The 17,784-nt window shown below is 32.8% G+C and overlaps 3 protein-coding genes across 5 annotated transcripts; 2 read left to right on the top strand and 1 right to left on the bottom strand.

Annotated features, from left to right (window-relative positions):
* Nucleotides 1-263: 263 nt before the first annotated feature.
* LOC123686516 lies at nt 264-4,402 on the top strand. 3 transcript variants are annotated; one of them, XM_045626713.1, is made up of 11 exons: nt 264-548; nt 597-795; nt 849-1,121; nt 1,184-1,560; nt 2,049-2,227; nt 2,336-2,450; nt 2,495-2,633; nt 2,901-3,040; nt 3,261-3,733; nt 3,791-3,980; nt 4,164-4,402. In XM_045626713.1, the coding sequence occupies exons 1-11, from the start codon at nt 485-487 to the stop codon at nt 4,292-4,294; spliced, it is 2,280 nt and encodes a 759-aa protein (XP_045482669.1). In that variant the 5' UTR covers nt 264-484; the 3' UTR covers nt 4,295-4,402. The 3 variants fall into 3 exon arrangements, with proteins under 3 accessions (XP_045482669.1, XP_045482667.1, XP_045482668.1); XM_045626711.1 differs by having other exon boundaries at nt 264-795; XM_045626712.1 differs by having other exon boundaries at nt 264-795; nt 2,510-2,633.
* A 10,161-nt stretch (nt 4,403-14,563) lies between these two features.
* LOC123685963 (calcium and integrin-binding family member 2) lies at nt 14,564-16,400 on the bottom strand. The gene is made up of 5 exons (XM_045625866.1): nt 16,033-16,400; nt 15,949-15,983; nt 15,624-15,744; nt 15,143-15,290; nt 14,564-14,843 (listed from the first exon to the last, which is right to left on the bottom strand). Exons 1-5 carry the CDS (start codon nt 16,081-16,083, stop codon nt 14,626-14,628), a joined length of 573 nt encoding a protein of 190 aa, XP_045481822.1. The 5' UTR covers nt 16,084-16,400; the 3' UTR covers nt 14,564-14,625.
* Nucleotides 16,401-16,685: 285 nt separating this feature from the next.
* On the top strand, nt 16,686-17,677 carry LOC123685970. Its single transcript, XM_045625869.1, has 2 exons — nt 16,686-16,880; nt 16,942-17,677. Exons 1-2 carry the CDS (start codon nt 16,791-16,793, stop codon nt 17,293-17,295), a joined length of 444 nt encoding a protein of 147 aa, XP_045481825.1. The 5' UTR covers nt 16,686-16,790; the 3' UTR covers nt 17,296-17,677.
* Nucleotides 17,678-17,784: the final 107 nt, after the last annotated feature.

Below are 17,784 nucleotides of genomic sequence, written 5' to 3' on the forward strand. Positions count from 1 at the left end.
ATTGAGAAAACAAAAAAGAATATAAAAAGAAGGTTCAGTTTCTTTCTTTTCGATATATGTCTCATATATCGGCAATAAATCATGGAAGAAGTACATCTTTTATTGAGATTTACAATTTTCTCAAAACTTAATACTGCATCTGCATCATGAGAATTCTGCTCTTCTTTTATCATTCTTGAATCTTCGAATTTTTCATAATTCCCAAGTGATTTTATAAATGTTTCATTATATATTTATATCAAAACCATATAGTTCCTCCTGAACATTTGTAGTTATAGGATATACGATGTTTTGCACTTAAGCCATCGATATTATGGTTAGGTTAATGTTCATCATTCGAATAAAACTGGATATATGAGTATATAAAAAATGGGGTATCATAAGCTTCGCAAACATCCAATCTTATCTGATATTGTTACGACAGAATTATTCATTAGATCAGATAATAAACTTTATGCATTCCTCATAAATTCACATCAAATACATGAGTGTCACATCTATTCTCGTGGACATGTATAGTTTCAATTCCGTGTCAGTCATATTTATAGGTATGTACATCAAAAATTTCAATATAGCTGTTTCATTTTCGATGTTAGCTTTCAGTATTACAAATATAGAATGTTTAACATCGTCACATCTACCTGAATTGTTGGTACCTTGCTATAATGGAAGTTTTAATATGGAAAATAAACCACCCTTAACAGTTAAATTGTTAGTTGAGACTTTGAGGAAAATTGAATTGAACGAAAAGATTAGTACAAACCTAAGGATACTTCAAACTACACTTTTACATAGGTATAATTAGTGATACTAATGTTTCAGTTATCTTTAATGTTCACTCTTTTTAGGATAATATTCGATGGCATCCTGAAGTCAGAGAGGGGTATAGGAGACAATGAAGCCTTTTTATATCGAGCTAGGGGTCGTGAATTTCACAAATATAAATTAGTTACAGATTATTTAGTTACAGGAGCAAGTACCTTGTCTTTGAACGAATCACTATCCCAGCATGAAATTTGTTTTTTACACAACATGCTCTCTGTCACAACCGACAAACATTACAGAGGAGATGAAGATATAACTTGTAATTTCAAATCTTCCAAGACTCCTATACCAACAGTGTGAGTTTTTAATATTTCAATAAGATTTAACTTTACAAAATCATATTGGACATCCTTTCCAGTGAATTGCAGATTCAGAACAATAAATATAGTGCTTGTCCTCGTATGAAAGGCAATCTGTTTACAAAATGGGGATCTGTAACACCAGGACATCTAGTTTATGGTCTTAGTGCAGCCCTGGAAAATACTGAAACATCTTTTGATACTATACTGAAGGAGATTAATAAAACTGGTACAAAGTTTGGATCGGATAAAGCTAATAGTGTTTGGATATCAACAATTGCAGGAGATCTAGCTGAGGCTTTACTCAATCAAGCCAGTGATGAACTGAAACTAGGAATTCTTGGATTCTGGAATGATTCGTCATTTCCTATCAATTATTATTTGTCAGATTATTCTTCGGACTTAGTAGAGAGCATGTTATTGGGTGGAATTGACAGTAAGTCCTTGGAAATTCGTATTCATGAAATATTTCTACAAAATTGTACATGAACCTTCAAACTGTTATAATAGAATACAGTCAGTTATCAATCTGCAAAGCGATCTGCCCTAAGAACATATGAATTAGGGGTAACTTTCCAGAAAACGCAATTTCTAATTTTTTAGGAATAATTTTCTCCAACAGAAAAGATGTATATAAAAAATGCACGATTTCCACCTTTTTTTGTATGCCATTATATATCACCACCAAATGATGAGAGAAAACAAAAAATTCTTCATTTTCTCGTCATTAACCTGCCATTCTTCAAAAATTTCGTCCTTCTTGCATCTTGGCATTTTTTCTATTCCTCCTGCAAATAACAGAAAAAATTCGAAAATGTTCCCTGAGAGGGTTATCAGAAATATTGATTATCTGATTGAAATCCTACGTATCGATTCTGAGATATTAAAATTTCAGAAAAAAAAAATGAACTCATCAATTTTCAGGTTTGATTCTTGCATCAAATATATTGACATGGGAAAAAACGCTAATGTCAACAAGATTCTCCCAAATTATAGATATGTATTACTCAAACAGAGGTATTTCTTATAATTCAACGATAAAAGCATCCAACAGAAAAGTAATTTTTTCGGAAATTCTGAAGAAAACTAATTTAACTCATCAGGTGAGCATCAAAACATTTAATGGAAAAATTGCCCATTTGAGAAATATCGTCCATTTGCATTTTAAATCATACTTAGTTCATTAACCGCTCTAATGGAAAAATTTTAAGGTAATTGGAGCGGCTACTTTATTGAAGGAAATAGCCAATTACGATAGATTTCTCAGCGACAATGATATTAGAGAAATGGCTACGCTGGCTGTAGACAAATTTGAAGCAATTATTGGTAATGGAATAAATTAAGTAATCAATAAAGGAAAAGTATTTTAGAATTTTTGTTTGCAGATGATATTCTAAGAAAGTACGATTCTGTAGAGTACGTAGATGTAAATGAAGTTAGAAGTTCGTTAGAAATTATAATAATAATGGATGGTAGCTTTGATCATTTCACATCGAAAAAATTAATTTAGTAAGTATCCTTCAGGAAGAATTAAATTCAATAATTTTTTTATTAGCCCTTCCAAACCAATGGAATAATGTTTTTATAGAAGAAAATAATTTTCTATAGAGTATTCTGCATCCTTATGATCGCTTATCTTCCAGGGTATTTTATAATTTAACCATAACGCAAAATTTTGATACCGGCGCCTTCACCATTTTGTAACAACTCCCAATTATACTTAATTTCTTGAAATTCAACAATTTATAAATCCAATTAAAATATTCATTTCAACAGTTCTCTTGCAGAGGCAATGGATGTTTCTTATTATGGAAGCAAATTGGGTATTATAAATGGTGAAAATGGCAAGTGGATTTCAAATGTCACAGGACAAATTTACACCATATTTAATGACATCGAAAATTCCAAGAGCTCATGTAAGTATGTGGAATCTCCATCTATTCGCATCAATCGTTGAGATACCGAACAAATAAACGTAGAATAAGTATTGGAGCAAATCGGTGATAATTAATTCAATGAGTCAGTCATATGTAGCAATAATGTTAGCGCTTAAAGAGTTTTGTATTATACGTCATCAGCATCATCGGCTTTAAATAGATATTTTGTAAATCTATATCATATATGATTTTATTTTAGGGCCATCGAAACTTTCGTTGGGCCTTTCTTTGCAGAAAATATTTGAGTATTACCTAGATGAAATGACCAAGGGGTGTGAAAGCCCTAAAAAACCATTAGGAAGGACTGTTATCATATTATCCAAAAAGGCAAAACCCAGCAATTCTGATCTAGATGCATATAAGGCGGTGCTATTTTCTCTAAAAAATGCCTTTCCTGATATTAACATCATATACGCACTATCCCATGATATTCAGCAGTTTTATTACGATTTACCAAACAGATATAAGAATGACAGTTATGTAAATATTGCTGATGATATAGAAACAATTTCCAACAGCTTAGGAAAAATTTTACAAAGGATTCCGGGACAAATTGTTAACATTTATTGTAATGATTCTAACTCAAGAATGGAAGATTATTTAACACCAGGTGTTGAGAGATTCTATGAAATACATGAGGAATACATCAATAAATATAATTTCGAATTGGAAGTGAGATAAATTTATTTGTCATGATGGTATTTTTAAGGTTTACATGTTTCATTTTAGTTCTTAGGAAATGGTTATGGAGATATATCTATTTGCTCAAATTCTTTCGGAACAAGCTCGATCAGAAGCTGTAAAAACATCACTGCAAATAATAAAATTAAAATAAAATCGGCAGATTTATGCTCAGAGGATTTAAGATGTAATTTACAATTGATTCTGAAAGTTAATAGTTCAACTCTTCGTTGTGTGGGTAAGAACATATATTAATTTCCCAAAAACTAAGCGTTTGGTCTATACAATATTCATCTCGTTCTAGTCAACTTAAAATCCTGTTCTGAAAAACTCGTTTTCTAGGAAATTCCATCGACTAAAAGTCAGAATGTGGCTTCTATTTTTAAGTTCAAGGAATATATTGATAAAACTATTTTTTCAGAGAATGATTGCAGATATCCTGACCAAGTTAGATTGGAAATTTCATGGTTGAAGTCTGGTTCTGCGTTTTATACAGCAAACATAAAATTTTTATCAATAATACTCTTCATAAAGTCGGTGTGTTTCACTTGAAGACTAAAATATTTTCGAAATTTTGAGGAACCTGAAGCTCAACGAAACAAATCAATTGAATATAGGTACTTTGTGGATGTATTTATGATTAAATTTGTATTTTATTGAGATGGAATTTTGTCACCAAAACACCAAAATGAATTAAAAAAAAAAAAATTTTTTTAAGGTGAAATTTCGATGAAAGGGCTAGTTCGTTTAGCGTTACCCAGGGTGCACCACGTGGAGGCGAACTAGCATCACACCCCTTCTCTGGGTTCACGTAATTCACCTTTCATCGTATTGAACCTTATTTGATCGTTATTGAATTGATACCATTATAAAATATGTTTTTTGCTATAGGTAAATATTGCTTTTGTCATTATTATTGAAGGTATTGAATCGAATCAACTTCAATTACATATAAAAAACGTCTGGATCTGAAAATTTCTATAATTTCATCCCTAAATTCAAAGATTCAAATAAGAAAATTCGTTCGTCCACCGTCCAGAGATTTTCTTGGAAACTGTGAGGGATATTTTCATGAAATTTGGTACATAAATTATTTGTTATACCGTATTGATCTTCCTAGTTCAAGAATACGATCTATATGAAATATTTATCACAAACTTGGAGTTACATAATGAGAATAACTGTTGCTACGGTGATCTTATATTATACAATATGTTTTATGGCAAAAGGCTGGAGCTTATATTTTCTGAGTTATGACTAGTGGTTCAAATCCCGCCGCTAAATTTTTATCGAAATTTTTTATATTGATACTCATTATGTTTTTTTTTGCCTGTTGAGATATTTTGCGATTTAGGGGTTTAATAATAAATCATAGCGTAAAACTTGTAGAGCTTTTTTCAAAGGATAATTCTCATATATAAAAAATTTCCAGTATCTAGGCAATTTTTTTATCTGATGGTATTACTGAAAATAATGAAATTCAAGTCAAGTTTTCGAGGAAATACAATGGTGGGTATTGGCTAGACAGAATCAGCTCCCAAATGTAATACAATATACCATATTTTGCATATTCAGATTCTGAGAAATGGCGTTATACCCAAGTACGTATGCAGCGTACTTATGTGTTAAGAATATTAATGATTCATTCGTGCCATATGAGATTATGATACGAATTTCCGTAGAGAATGGAACCATTATGGGTAAGAAATTATAAACGAAATGAAAAAAAAGTCTCACCTGAAACCTTCTGCACTAAAATCGATTTATTGTCAGATGGATGTTTGGCAGAACTGTTCTTAACTTCGGTAACCTAGCTTTATGACGTAGAAAATACTCATACAGCTAGATAACCAAAGAAAATATCAGCTCCATATCGATAACGAACTAAGTGTAATTGATGACGACACAACAAATGAAGGTAGCACACACGATAACACGTGGTTGCAAAACACCTATTTGGCATGAATTTCGAGCTCACTAACTGAGACTTGAAGACTGGAAAGTAATTGGTACCACCAATCCTCAGAAGTACTTCAAACCAGTTCTGAAGAGAGCCAAGCCTTCAGTCTTTATGTCACTGTTGCCAAAGTTTACTCAAGGTGTTATTTGAAAGTGTTGCCAGTGGAGGAACACTGAGAACGTCTTCTCACAACTGATTGCAACGAACTACTAGAAATGGTCAAGTCAACGCTGCTCACAAGCCCGGCTTTGAACAATGGTGACGTCATTGATACTACCTGTTGTACTCTTATAATACCCCACCTGAAATAACCAAACCATCACCCTCCCCATTTTTGGTCTTCTTATGGGGCATCCAATCAAATAATTTATCTTTAAGGGTTTCTACCTAACTAATGGTTCAATTAGCAATGCAGGAGAAATGCCTTCTTCTCAGCTTACCAACCCTTCTTTAATTACCACTTTAGGGCGGTACTCTTCCATTTTTATCTGTTTTATCATCTAAGGAGAACACTTTTACCTGATTTTGGTTTTATCTAGATTTTTGATGGGATGAGAGTTTTCGTTTAGAATAAAATGCTCGAAAACTCCTTGCAAGAAATATAATACAAAATATATCGCTTTTATCAGTGAATATTGAAGGCTAAAAACAAATTTATTGTTAGAAACATATTTATTTAAAATGCTAATATGTAGGAAATCTAAAATGAGCATTTATATTCCGTTCAGATTCATATATATACGTTTTTTTTTAGAAATGTGCTTTTATTTTTTAGAATTGGTGGGAATGAAATAACGTAGTTTTTGGTACAAGATTTCACGTTATTATCTTTTGAATTTCAGGAGAATATCTATGATTAGCTTCGGTATGGAACATCAAATATAGAAAATTTGTTCATATTGCAAAAGAAAGCACTTAGAATAGTGAACAATCTGAAATACAATGAATCATGTAGAACTTACTTCAAGAAAAATGGAATACTGACAATATATGCCTTATATATACATGAGTGCTTGTTGTTTATGAAGAAAAACGACCATCTTTTCCAAAAATATCGAAATGAAAAATCATTCCACGAAACTAGAAGTTTGGACTACATATTTCCCAAATTCAAATTATCAACAAGCCAAAAACAAGTGGAATACAGATGCCTGAAACTTTTCAATTCGTTGCCTGGCAATATAAAAGCAATTCAGGACACCAGAACTTTCAAGAAGAAAATATACAAGTTCCTATTAAATTTAGAGCCATATAATATGGCAAGTTATACGGGATAAAATATATATATGTGTGTGTATATATGACACTGTTTCACTTCATTTTCATGATTTTGTTATGTAATCTGATTTGAAATAAAGTACGATTTATTATTATTATTATTATTATTATCGGATGAATCAATATCAAAGGCTTAAATAAGAGAAATCTGATTTTAAGATATTCAATTCTGCAAAAATATATTACTCATATAATTATCATGGTGTATTTCTTTCACTACTTGAATTTCTAACATTTTCTCCAAAAATTGTACGTAAAAATTTATGGCCACTTGTTAATTAAAATTATCTATATAGTTTGTACGACGATTCCAGATTATTTATGCATTCTCAAGAAATTCTTGGGATATATTTGCAAAATAGCAACACATATAGGGATATATTTTTAACTAATATGCGTGTTTGTATCTTAAGTTCCTTACTTATACGTATACCAAAATTTCGGTCAAAAAGTCATCATTTCAAAGGTTTCATATTGGTGTATAAAATTTCGTAGTAGTCACCTTCCTATCGAAATATTTATGAGTCTCCAAAAGAAAATTGGACGTTCATGAAATTCAAGTTTTTCTAAAAAAAAAGTTGGCAGTAATTATGTTTAAAAATAACTGATAAACTGATACGCAAACCACATAGAGTCAAACAAAATAATAATAGAGATTTTGTGCAATATTCACAGAATTTATTGGGAGAATGTGGCGGTCAGTGATTGTCGCATAGAACAATGAGGAGAATAGTAGATAATAAATCAAATATGATGCCAGAGAAACAATTCTATATCCTGAATAGGAGGGAATCTAGAAAAATCCGATATGATTCAAAATGGAAATTCGCAAGTTCAACGAATACTAGAAAGTGAGAAAGAGATCGTTACGAGTATAGAATACGTGTATGGAAGGATGATGGAGATCTAAAAATAGAATATTGTCTATGTGAAGTTGCCAAGACTGGTTTCAGCTATATGGTGCACTTATTTGAATGTTGAAGAATTATTGCAGACTCAATTTTTGGTCAAAAATTTATCCCGCAACATAGATTGGAAATGCCGAGGTATTTTACATATTCGTGCAAAACTCTTATAATTTTCATATCTCAGAATCTATGCAAATATTCAGTTGTAGATTTATAAGAGTAAAAATATGAAGTTTTAAATTATCAGAACTTTCTTTCGAATGAGGGGAATACTTCTTACTATAAAGGAGCCAAATTTTATTGAATTTTGAGATCCCTACGTATGTTAATATCGGAATTACAAAATGGACTAATTCGACTGTAAATCAATGAAATAAAATTGTGAGATCGCTTTGTTCGATGAAAAAATATGTCAAATCTCAGTAGAAAGTGCAATCAAGTGGACCGCACCTGTTCAATCGATATAAATATATAGAGAGAAGACTTTTACTGGAGTAATTCTTGAATTGTAGATGTCAAACGGACACACTCGTTTTTAAATCTCATTATGTGAAAGTTCCAGAGAAATTGCTAGAATTGCATATTCGCTGTCGCTTTTTCCACATTCCGTGAAAAATTTACAAAAATACAAGAAGTGATTTAAATGAGAAAATGGCAACTGGTTTTAATTGATTTCCATTCGTTCTATGTTTTGCGCTATAAGAAACTCGATATTTGTTCATTTCAATGTTCTCAACTTACTACAATTTAGATATTGAAAATATATAGGACTAAATATTTTTTTTATGAGGAGAAATGTCTTTAATTTTTGAATTTTATCGAGAACAAATTATATGCATTTTCATTCATTTGCTAAATGAAATACTTGTACTAAAACATTAAGAAAGAAATATCTTGTTAATCTAGAAACTTTCAGTATTGAAGATTATACAGGGTGTTCCTAAATTGAAGGTACAAACCAAGATTCCTCGGATCATTGCTCGAATCAAGTGCTATGAACTTGAGCTCGCAAGCGTTGTTTTCGAGGTACATGCTGTTTCTTGTAGTCCTACTCGTTTGTGATGATTACTGAACCAAAGTTTTTTTTTACTTTATTTTAAACTACCAGTGGTTCACCAAAAAAAAATATTGGATTCAAGAAGGGGACACTGCTCCAGAAAAAAATCACCCTGTGGAAGTTTTTCTGTTCTGACCTATAGCCTCTGAAAACTGGTCTTTTGAAGCATGCATTCTTTATTTTGATGTGTTTTAGTTTAAGCAAGAAAATTACATTATTATTTTTACATGACATTATTCTAAACTACCAGTGCTCCAACAAAAAAAATACTGGATTGAAGAAACGGGCCCTGATTAAAAAAAAAATCACCCTGTGCATTTGCATTGAAAATTAGAATATCACAAGATGAAAAGTTTAAATCTATGTCAAATTTGAGTTAAATACCTTGTAGAGGAAAGGTGCTATGAGAAAAATACTCGAAAAACAATCAAACTTTAACACTATGTATCTCGAAAAGAAAGCTTTTGCGGATCCATGTTTATGAGACTTTTTTTCTTGAACTGACCTAAGAAATCTGTAATTTTCCTTTGTACCTTCAATTAAGGAACACCCTGTATAAGATGATTGAACAGATTTTTTGGTTGTGAGTATTGTGACACTGTAACTAGTTTTGGACGTGTTTTATAATAGTATATTCCAAAACAAGTTGCAGAATGGGCTCCTATTCCAACACGAATGCTTGAGTGTTAGAATTGCCTTCTGCAACGAGTATTAGACGCTATTTTCTCTATTTCAGTCAAGTTTCATGAAATATTGTAGAAATTCAATGAAAAATTCAGATTATACATCCTAGTTACTTTTGTATTGTATCTTGGCAGTTGGTTGACTGAAAATTGACAGATTAAGCAATTTGAATTTGTATCGTACGTTTCGAATTTTGAAATAATTTACTATTACGCATTAAATTCGTGAATTATGTCTGACGAAATCGATATAACACCACTAGAATTAAGAGAAATTGCGAATAATGTTGCAAATCATTTCAATATATCCAAATTATATTATATTGACAATAGAAGTGTGTTGAAATTTGATAGGATCGGAAGTCAGTGTAGACAACCACAAAACGAAAAATATAACTGTTTTTAGTACTGTAATGAACCTATTACGATACTGAAATAAAGGAAGAACATTTCCAAGACTGTTTGTGTTGCGTGGTTTCTTTTATTCGGAACAGCTTGTATATGATCGGAGGAAAGGATTGGAAATGGGCAGTTGTAGTTGAATATTTCGTTTCGCGGCTGGAGATGTGTTAGTTGGTATCTTGAAAGATTAGTTCATGGGCTGAGGCAATGGCGGGACAGAGACTGCATTCCTGTAGCACAATGGTTGTTGAGCGAGGGAGGCCGTTAAGCACTGGACTCACTGGACCGGTTATGCTAATGCCGGTGGTAAGGTTCCAATCGTTTAATTCGATGATACTAAGCCCAGCTTCATCTAATGGACCACGCTGGATTGCCAAATTGGGCCCCAGACCCGGAAGATACCTAGACAGACACCCGTGTATAACTGGCCGATTGAAAAGTTCACGGTCTACCGTAGTAAAACACATTTTTTGACAAAATTCGATTTTATACAGCGATTATTGCGATCTTCCAACCTTTTGATACAATTTTTGTAGTACGATTTGTCTTTCGTTTCAAAATGGGCATCAGTTTCGGCGATTACTTCTTCATTGACGCTAAATTTCTTTCCAGCGAGCATTCTTTTGAGGTCTGAGAAGAGGAAAAAATCGCTGGGCGCCAGATCTGGCGAATACGGTGGATGCAGAAGCAATTCGAAGTCCGATTCATGCAATTTTGCCATTATTTTCATTGATTTGTGACAAGGCGCATTGTCTTAATGAAACAGCACCTTTTTTTCTTCAAGTGGGGCCGTTTTTCAATGATTTCGTCCTTTAAACGATCCAATAACGCTATACAATAATCGCTGTCGATGGTCTGGCCCTTTTGGAGGTAATCAATGAATATTATACCTTTCGCATCCCAGAATCCTGATGCCATAACCTTGCCAGCTGACTGCTGTGTTTTCCTCGATTTGTATTCGGTTCGTCTTGTGCAGTCCACTCAGCTCACTATCGATTGGACTCCGGAGTGAAATGATGGAGCCATGTTTCATCCATTGTCAAATATCGACGCAAAAATTCAGGTTTATTGCACTTAAACAGCTTCAAACACTGCTCAGAATCATTTACACGTTGTTGCTTTTGATCGATTGTGAGCTCACTCAGCACCCATTTTGAACACAGCTTTTTATTTTCGAAGTGAGGGCTGGTAAGAAGTATAATTCATTTTTCATGTAAAAACCGGAAAAAATAGGTTTCCCATTGAAAAAACACTCTGTACCCAAGTTACTAGGTAACTCTAGAGTTAAGATTGAGCTTCCAACTCAACTCTTATTAAGTACATTGCTCCGAGTAGGTTTGGCAACACTGAAGCCGAAATACATCCAGCATGCAGACAATTGATAAAAAAGGATCTTCGATTTTCAAAGACTATAGGGCTCCCTTGAGTAGCAATGATTGTCAAATAAAAAGAAACACTTCAATAATGATGACCTGGTAAAAATAGACCTATTCACCGCCTGGTTAAAAAATTGTCAAGTAAACCAGTTCTTTTTTTTTTATTTAACGAACTTTTAGTTTGTTTAATCAACTGGCTACTTCGGCATCAATCTACTGTAAATGTGTTCACCTACACAGTTAGAAAATTTCGGGCTTTCTAGCCTCTGCTTTAGTCTGCATGATCTCTATCTGCTTATTAGGCCAATTGAAAAGTCCCTGGTCTGATGCACAGATGACGGTGCTTGTATTAAATCCATTTGATTTTTAGATAGTACTAACCTTCAAACGATACGTGTCAAAATTTGACAGCAGTCCGACAATTAGTTTGTGAGATATTGCGTTGTGAGTGTAGCTACTTCTGTTATTTGTAAAAAGATTGAGGAAAAAGAATTACGTGTGCTGATAAAATATTGCTTTTTGAAGGGAAAAAAATACAGTTGAAGCAGAATCTTGGCTTGATGAAGAGTTTCCGGGGTCTGCACGAGGAGAATCAACCATCATTGATTGTTATGCTAAGTTTAAACGGTGATATGAGCACCGAAAACGGCGAAAGCAGTCACCGACGAGAAAATCAATAAAGTTCAGAAAATAATTTTGAATGAACGTAAAGTGAAGTTGATCGAGGTGGCAGACATTGTGAAGATATCATCTGAACGTGTACATCATATCATTCACGATTATGTGTACATGAGAAAGCTGTGCGCAAAATGGGTGCCGCGCGAGCTCACAATCGATCAAAAGCAACAACGTGTTAATGATTCTGAGCAGTGTTTGAAGCTGTTTAAGTGCAATAAACCTGAATTTTTGCGTCGATATGTGACAATGGATGAAACATGACTCCATCATTCCACTCCGGAGTGAATTGGGCTTCGAATTGCTTCTGCATCCACCGTATTCGCCAGATCTGACTCCCAGCGACTTTTTCCTATTCAAAGACCTCAAAAGAATGCTCGCTGGAAAGAAATTTAGCGCCAATGAAGAGTAATCGCGGAAAATGAGGCCTATTTTGAAGCGAAAGACAAATCGTACTACAAAAATGGTATCGAAAAGTTGTAAGATCGCTATAATCGCTGTATCGCCCTCGAAGGCAACTATGTAGAATAATAAAATCGAATTTTGCCAAAAAAATGTGTTTTTCACTATGGTAGACCGGGGACTTTTCAATTAGCCTGTTAAGTTGATTTATGAACTGCAACTGGTGGACAAAGAACTTTTTTGTAAAGAAAAATGTAAAAGTCGAATTAATCGGCTAACACAAAGGAAGAAACAATGTAGGTACGTATTGATAAAAATTGAGTGTATATTTGAAGTAGTTATGTCGGTACCATGGCAACAAGATTGTCAGGCTCTTGCAATGTCTAGTTCTGGGAATCGAAGCTAGTTTTCGAGAAAACACGAAGGCAGACTTAGAAAATGGCGAGATAGTGAAGAATACTCGTTCTTCTCGAAGGGATCTATATTATAAAATCGTGGCACAGGTGAATGGCCATTTCTTCGTGTAGATAGAGACAGGTACAGGCAATCGACTAAGCAGGAATGTGGGCTGTCGGAGCCAACCAAGATGGCCTGGGGCTTGTGCCAACCGGGCGACCTTGATCGAACACTGGACTATCTAGTCGAGTCTCCTCGCCAGTACGATATTTTCGAACGCTGTTCCCAAAAATGGTCTTGTAATTAATATACCAGAAATTCAAATTTCATCCACTTTGAGATTATAAGGTCAAACGATGGTATTTTCGATTTTTCCGTCTCTGTTTCCCGTTCAAGGAACAAAAAAAAATTCAGAAAGTTTGTGGTTTATATCGATTTTTAATACATTAACCTGATTCTAATGAAATAATATCCAGTTCCTTAGTCTACCATTGCTTTCTATGTTTATAGAAGTCATAAATCTCCAGCCTTTGTGGTCTTGTGATTGTCTTGAAAACATCAACTACAACATTTCCAAAATAACGAACATGATGAAAAAAAATGGCATAATTACAGAAATGACATATTATTATCGAAGTTAACTCAAAATCTTTCGCCCTGTATACATTCTAAAGAAAACAACATAGTATTGATTTGTTTCATATCAATATACAGTACGAGTTCTACGAGATTTCGGAATCTAATATTCGTCAAAGCAATCATTGTAACTGTAAAAACTTAAGTTTTATGTATTGCTTTTCTTTGATAGCTTGTTATTGTTTTAAAAGATTTCGAGGCTGCTTTGTTACTGGTATTGTTTCGATTATTAAATCGACAAGTATAGATTGATTATATTATTAACTTGCCTTGTTTTATGGTTGGTGTTCAATAGCGCATATATGTTTCCTCTGATAACGCTATTCATTACAAACCTGGCACCTGGCTCAATTTTTAGGATTATAGAGGGTATTCTTTGGTATTATTCATTTTATGTATCTACATGTGCCATTCGCACCTTTAAACTGCAAAAGGTAAACCGTTAAAATCAATAATAAATAAATATCCGATATAAGAATGAAAGTTTTCATCATTGCATCTTGTAACGTGTATCAACCATATTGCTTCAAAATAAATTGCAATTTGAATGAAACACATTGAATTGTAAAACACAGCACAGACAATTTTCCGATGCGAATAACTCAGTTCAGTTTATTACCCCTAGTACCCTCCCCCATTTCTACGCCCTTGCAGACAATTGGGAATAATGATAGCCCAAGCGCGCAATAACCGAGAACTCAAATTGAAACAAACGTATTTCTCCAAGACTTATCAACTCAAAGAACCATTGACCTCTTGAAGCTACCTAAAAGAGATAACGAAGTTTGTGTTCCAAAAAAAAAAAAAACATCGCGGTATCCTTATATTACAGTAGAATTCAGAATTTTCGCATTCATCAATCTAATTGTTATGTGCAATAGGAACATTTCAGTCGTGAAATGTAACACGCAGCATGAATATAAATATTGTTAACAGTGACCAGATTGTGAACAAAATGCTGATTTCTCGTCTTATTCAATCTGAACTTGTATTCAAGTATTTCTCGTTTTTGGAAACACTGAAACAACAAAAAGTAATACGATTAGAATCTGTACAATAAAACATGTTTTATTATCATTTAGGACACTATAAATTGATTAAGCTCTACATTCAAATTCGGATATGGAAAGTTGACAAAAATTCTGGCGCCCTGGTAACAACATGTTCAAATTCCATAAAAGATAATTTGCCATCACCATCAACATCAGCTTCTTCCATTACTTTTTCGGCAATCTGTTGTCTCTCTTCTGCAAAAAGTTCTTGGCGTGTTAACAAGTTCAAAGCTTCATTGATATCTTCTGGTCCAATATGGTTATCACCATCAAAATCTAAAAGATAAAACTCTCTATACTGTATGTACACACAAAATCTTACAAACAGAATTCTACTAATTTGGAGATTTTTTCATTATCATTCTTTCCACTTTTTTGCAACTGATTTCTAAATTTGAGTTCGATCTAATAAAATTTTCATGAATTATTAAGAAAACAGAATTTCAAATTGATTTAACTCCGGAACCACTGGACAGATTTTGCCCCTGGATCCAACCCTGAACATTAGGACTCTAGCACATTCCGTTCGAGAGTTATTGTGTAAACGGCAGCCGGCCAGATTGGTTTTTACTCACCATATATTCTGAAAGCATAATACACTTTTATATCCCTAGGTGCATGTTCACAAAAAACTGAAAGCAGTTCCAAAAAATCTTCAAAGGACAAATTTCCATTTCCATCTCTGGAAAACACTTCACATATTCGTCTGTTGAAGGGATTTTCCTGGAATAATTAAATAAACCTCAACAAGTAATAAATAGAATGAAATAGGAATGAATTTTTATCATACGTAAAAGCACAAGATTTTTTTATCCAATGAACTCAGGATTTTAACGAAATCAAACGGGAATCATAAAAAAAAGACAGTGAAGCTGGAGTATTTTGATCTAGTGCCTTTGGCTTAACTCTAAATTGAAAAAAAAAACTAGTTTGAGAAAATGAAGATCCCAAACAATAAAAAATTAAACTCTTTTTGTATCGAAACCAAAGTGTCAAAATAGCAAAATCAAACAGTTATTCTGGGATTGCAGTGAATAGAAAAATATTTCTACTAACTTGCAATTCTGGAAGTTTATGAACTATATCTTCTACAGATATTCTTATATTGACTGTATCATATTGTTTCATTTTTTTGGGAACCAAATCAGGTCGGATATTTCGGAATTTTTCAAAAACCCTGAAACACAAACAAAAAATATAAACATTATAGAACTAAGTTTCAATTAGAACCCTATTTTTTTTTGTATTTTCAAATTCATTATTGAATAACTCAATACTTTACGATCACTGCAATTTAATCGTAAAAAATAATTTTATCCAGGATAAACGAAATGCAACAATTACTGAAATGTGTGTTGCATAATATTCCAGATAGACTTACCTCAAAATTTCTTTCTCATTGAAGAAGGTACAATCCTACAAAAAATGTTCAATGATTCATTCATACTTTTCTTTTATATTTTACCTGATAATTGTGTAACTGTTGTTCACTAAATGTAACTATTTTATTTCCCATGATACGGTTTACTACGAATTGAACTCTTCCAGGTTGAACCCTTGGAAAACCCTCATTTTCTGTCGCTTTGGATATTTAGGAGTGGCTTTAATTACTCAAATAGATTCTTATTGATTCATACACTGGGTGCACTGATATTGAAACATTTCAGCACTTTCGAGAATTAGAATATTAGGGTGGAGTTCACAAATGTTTGAAAAAAAATTGGAAATGAAAATGTGCAATCAAACTGGGTGGATCTGAAAAAAGGTCTTAACTCATATTTTGACTGTCCAACATTAAATAACGAAAGAGATATTTCGTCCCAAATAATAACTAAATTGCCATTTATAACAGAATTTCGCTATTTTTCGCTATATTTTTATGAAATACGTGATTTAAGTCGAGTTCCTACTCCTTGTTTCGGATTGCGAAGGATCGTAAAAGATTTGCTGAGCAACCTTCATTATATGGAGACAGCACCTTAGTATTTACATGAAATACAGGGATTAGTTGCTGCTTATACGAATTTCAATTTTTATAAGCAGAGCCCTTTGAATACAAAATTTACGAACGCACCCTATAATTCAGTAACCACAGAAATAAAATTGTTAATCATTTTCTCTCTATAATATAAAATAGTAATTTTGGGGTTAGGTGTCAAATTCAAAATCCAAAAAGAGTATAAGTAGCAAATTAACAGAGTAGATTGAAGTAAATAAACAATTATGATGAATAAAACTAAAAACATGCAAAGTAAGTACAAGGAAATGCACCAAGGAACATCTACAACCCAACTGAGGCATAAAATCAAAGAGGTATTTAAAACATTGGACAATAAGAAGCGGTAAATTCAAAATTGATCAGATCACTTTTTAGAGATTTCTGAACACACTTCAAGAAGTCCGTAACAGAGCTATTGATGCAAGACGCTTTTCAAATTCCTCTGATTCTGCAGCAAAGCCAAAAATATGCTCTATGGATGATTTGAAAGAAATATTAACCGATAATAAAGATTTGAAAGAACTGATAACTCCTGAAGAAATAGATGGTATAATCAGTGAAGTACAGAAAGAAATAGGATGGAGTACAAAAGATGAGATGGAATTGTATGACCCTGAAATACTAGCAGTGGTTGAAAATCTCGTAACCAATTGCATTATCTGCGACAAATCCAGTGTAAACGTTGTTTGTGAATCATGTGGAAATGAACATTTCACTGAGAGTTCGTAGGTTCAAAACCTTTAATGTTATTTATTATGTGATTTGACGTATTCTTTGTGATAGATAGCAAAATTCTTTATTTCAATTGATTTGAGAGTTTAAAGGTCCAGAACCTATATTCTTATATTATTGGTACTCTATCTTGTCCTTGTTTTATGGTAAACGACCCTGAAATTGATAGCAAAATACTTATTTTCAAAAATATTATTGTGGAGAAGAGGCTGTACATATGAACTATCGAAATAAGGTTTTTTGCATCATATTGACTATATATGGCACTTACGAGGAATAAGGCCCAATATCTCAGTAAATGTTAGTTCATCTGTAATTCTACATGATTATACCTTTATTTCAATGGATGTTAGATTGAATAAAAATTACTTCCAGTAAATAATTTTTTTATTTATAGTCTTTCAGAGAGATATTATCATGAGGAAATATCAAATAAAATAAAAGATTCATTTTGTATTACCCAGAATAATTCAAAGGTTGATAATA

Source organism: Harmonia axyridis, chromosome X, assembly GCF_914767665.1.
Source record: "Harmonia axyridis chromosome X, icHarAxyr1.1, whole genome shotgun sequence".
Classification (NCBI taxonomy): Eukaryota; Metazoa; Arthropoda; class Insecta; order Coleoptera; family Coccinellidae; genus Harmonia; species Harmonia axyridis.

What these genes read in the sequence shown, in the direction of transcription:
- LOC123686516 (XM_045626711.1), top strand. Translation starts at nt 485, where the DNA reads ATGAGTGTCACATCTATTCTCGTGGACATGTATAGTTTCAATTCCGTG. An exon ending in AAACTAATTTAACTCATCAG is followed by an intron (nt 2,228 to 2,335) that starts GTGAGCATCAAA and finishes AAAAATTTTAAG; the next exon opens with GTAATTGGAGCGGCTACTTT. An exon ending in CGAAAATTCCAAGAGCTCAT is followed by an intron (nt 3,041 to 3,260) that starts GTAAGTATGTGG and finishes ATTTTATTTTAG; the next exon opens with GGCCATCGAAACTTTCGTTG.
- LOC123685963 (XM_045625866.1), bottom strand. Translation starts at nt 16,083, where the DNA reads ATGGGAAATAAAATAGTTACATTTAGTGAACAACAGTTACACAATTAT. An exon ending in AATGAGAAAGAAATTTTGAG is followed by an intron (nt 15,745 to 15,948) that starts GTAAGTCTATCT and finishes TTTGTGTTTCAG; the next exon opens with GGTTTTTGAAAAATTCCGAA. An exon ending in ATAAACTTCCAGAATTGCAA is followed by an intron (nt 15,291 to 15,623) that starts GTTAGTAGAAAT and finishes TAATTATTCCAG; the next exon opens with GAAAATCCCTTCAACAGACG.
- LOC123685970 (XM_045625869.1), top strand. Translation starts at nt 16,791, where the DNA reads ATGATGAATAAAACTAAAAACATGCAAAGTAAGTACAAGGAAATGCAC. An exon ending in TGAGGCATAAAATCAAAGAG is followed by an intron (nt 16,881 to 16,941) that starts GTATTTAAAACA and finishes ATCACTTTTTAG; the next exon opens with AGATTTCTGAACACACTTCA.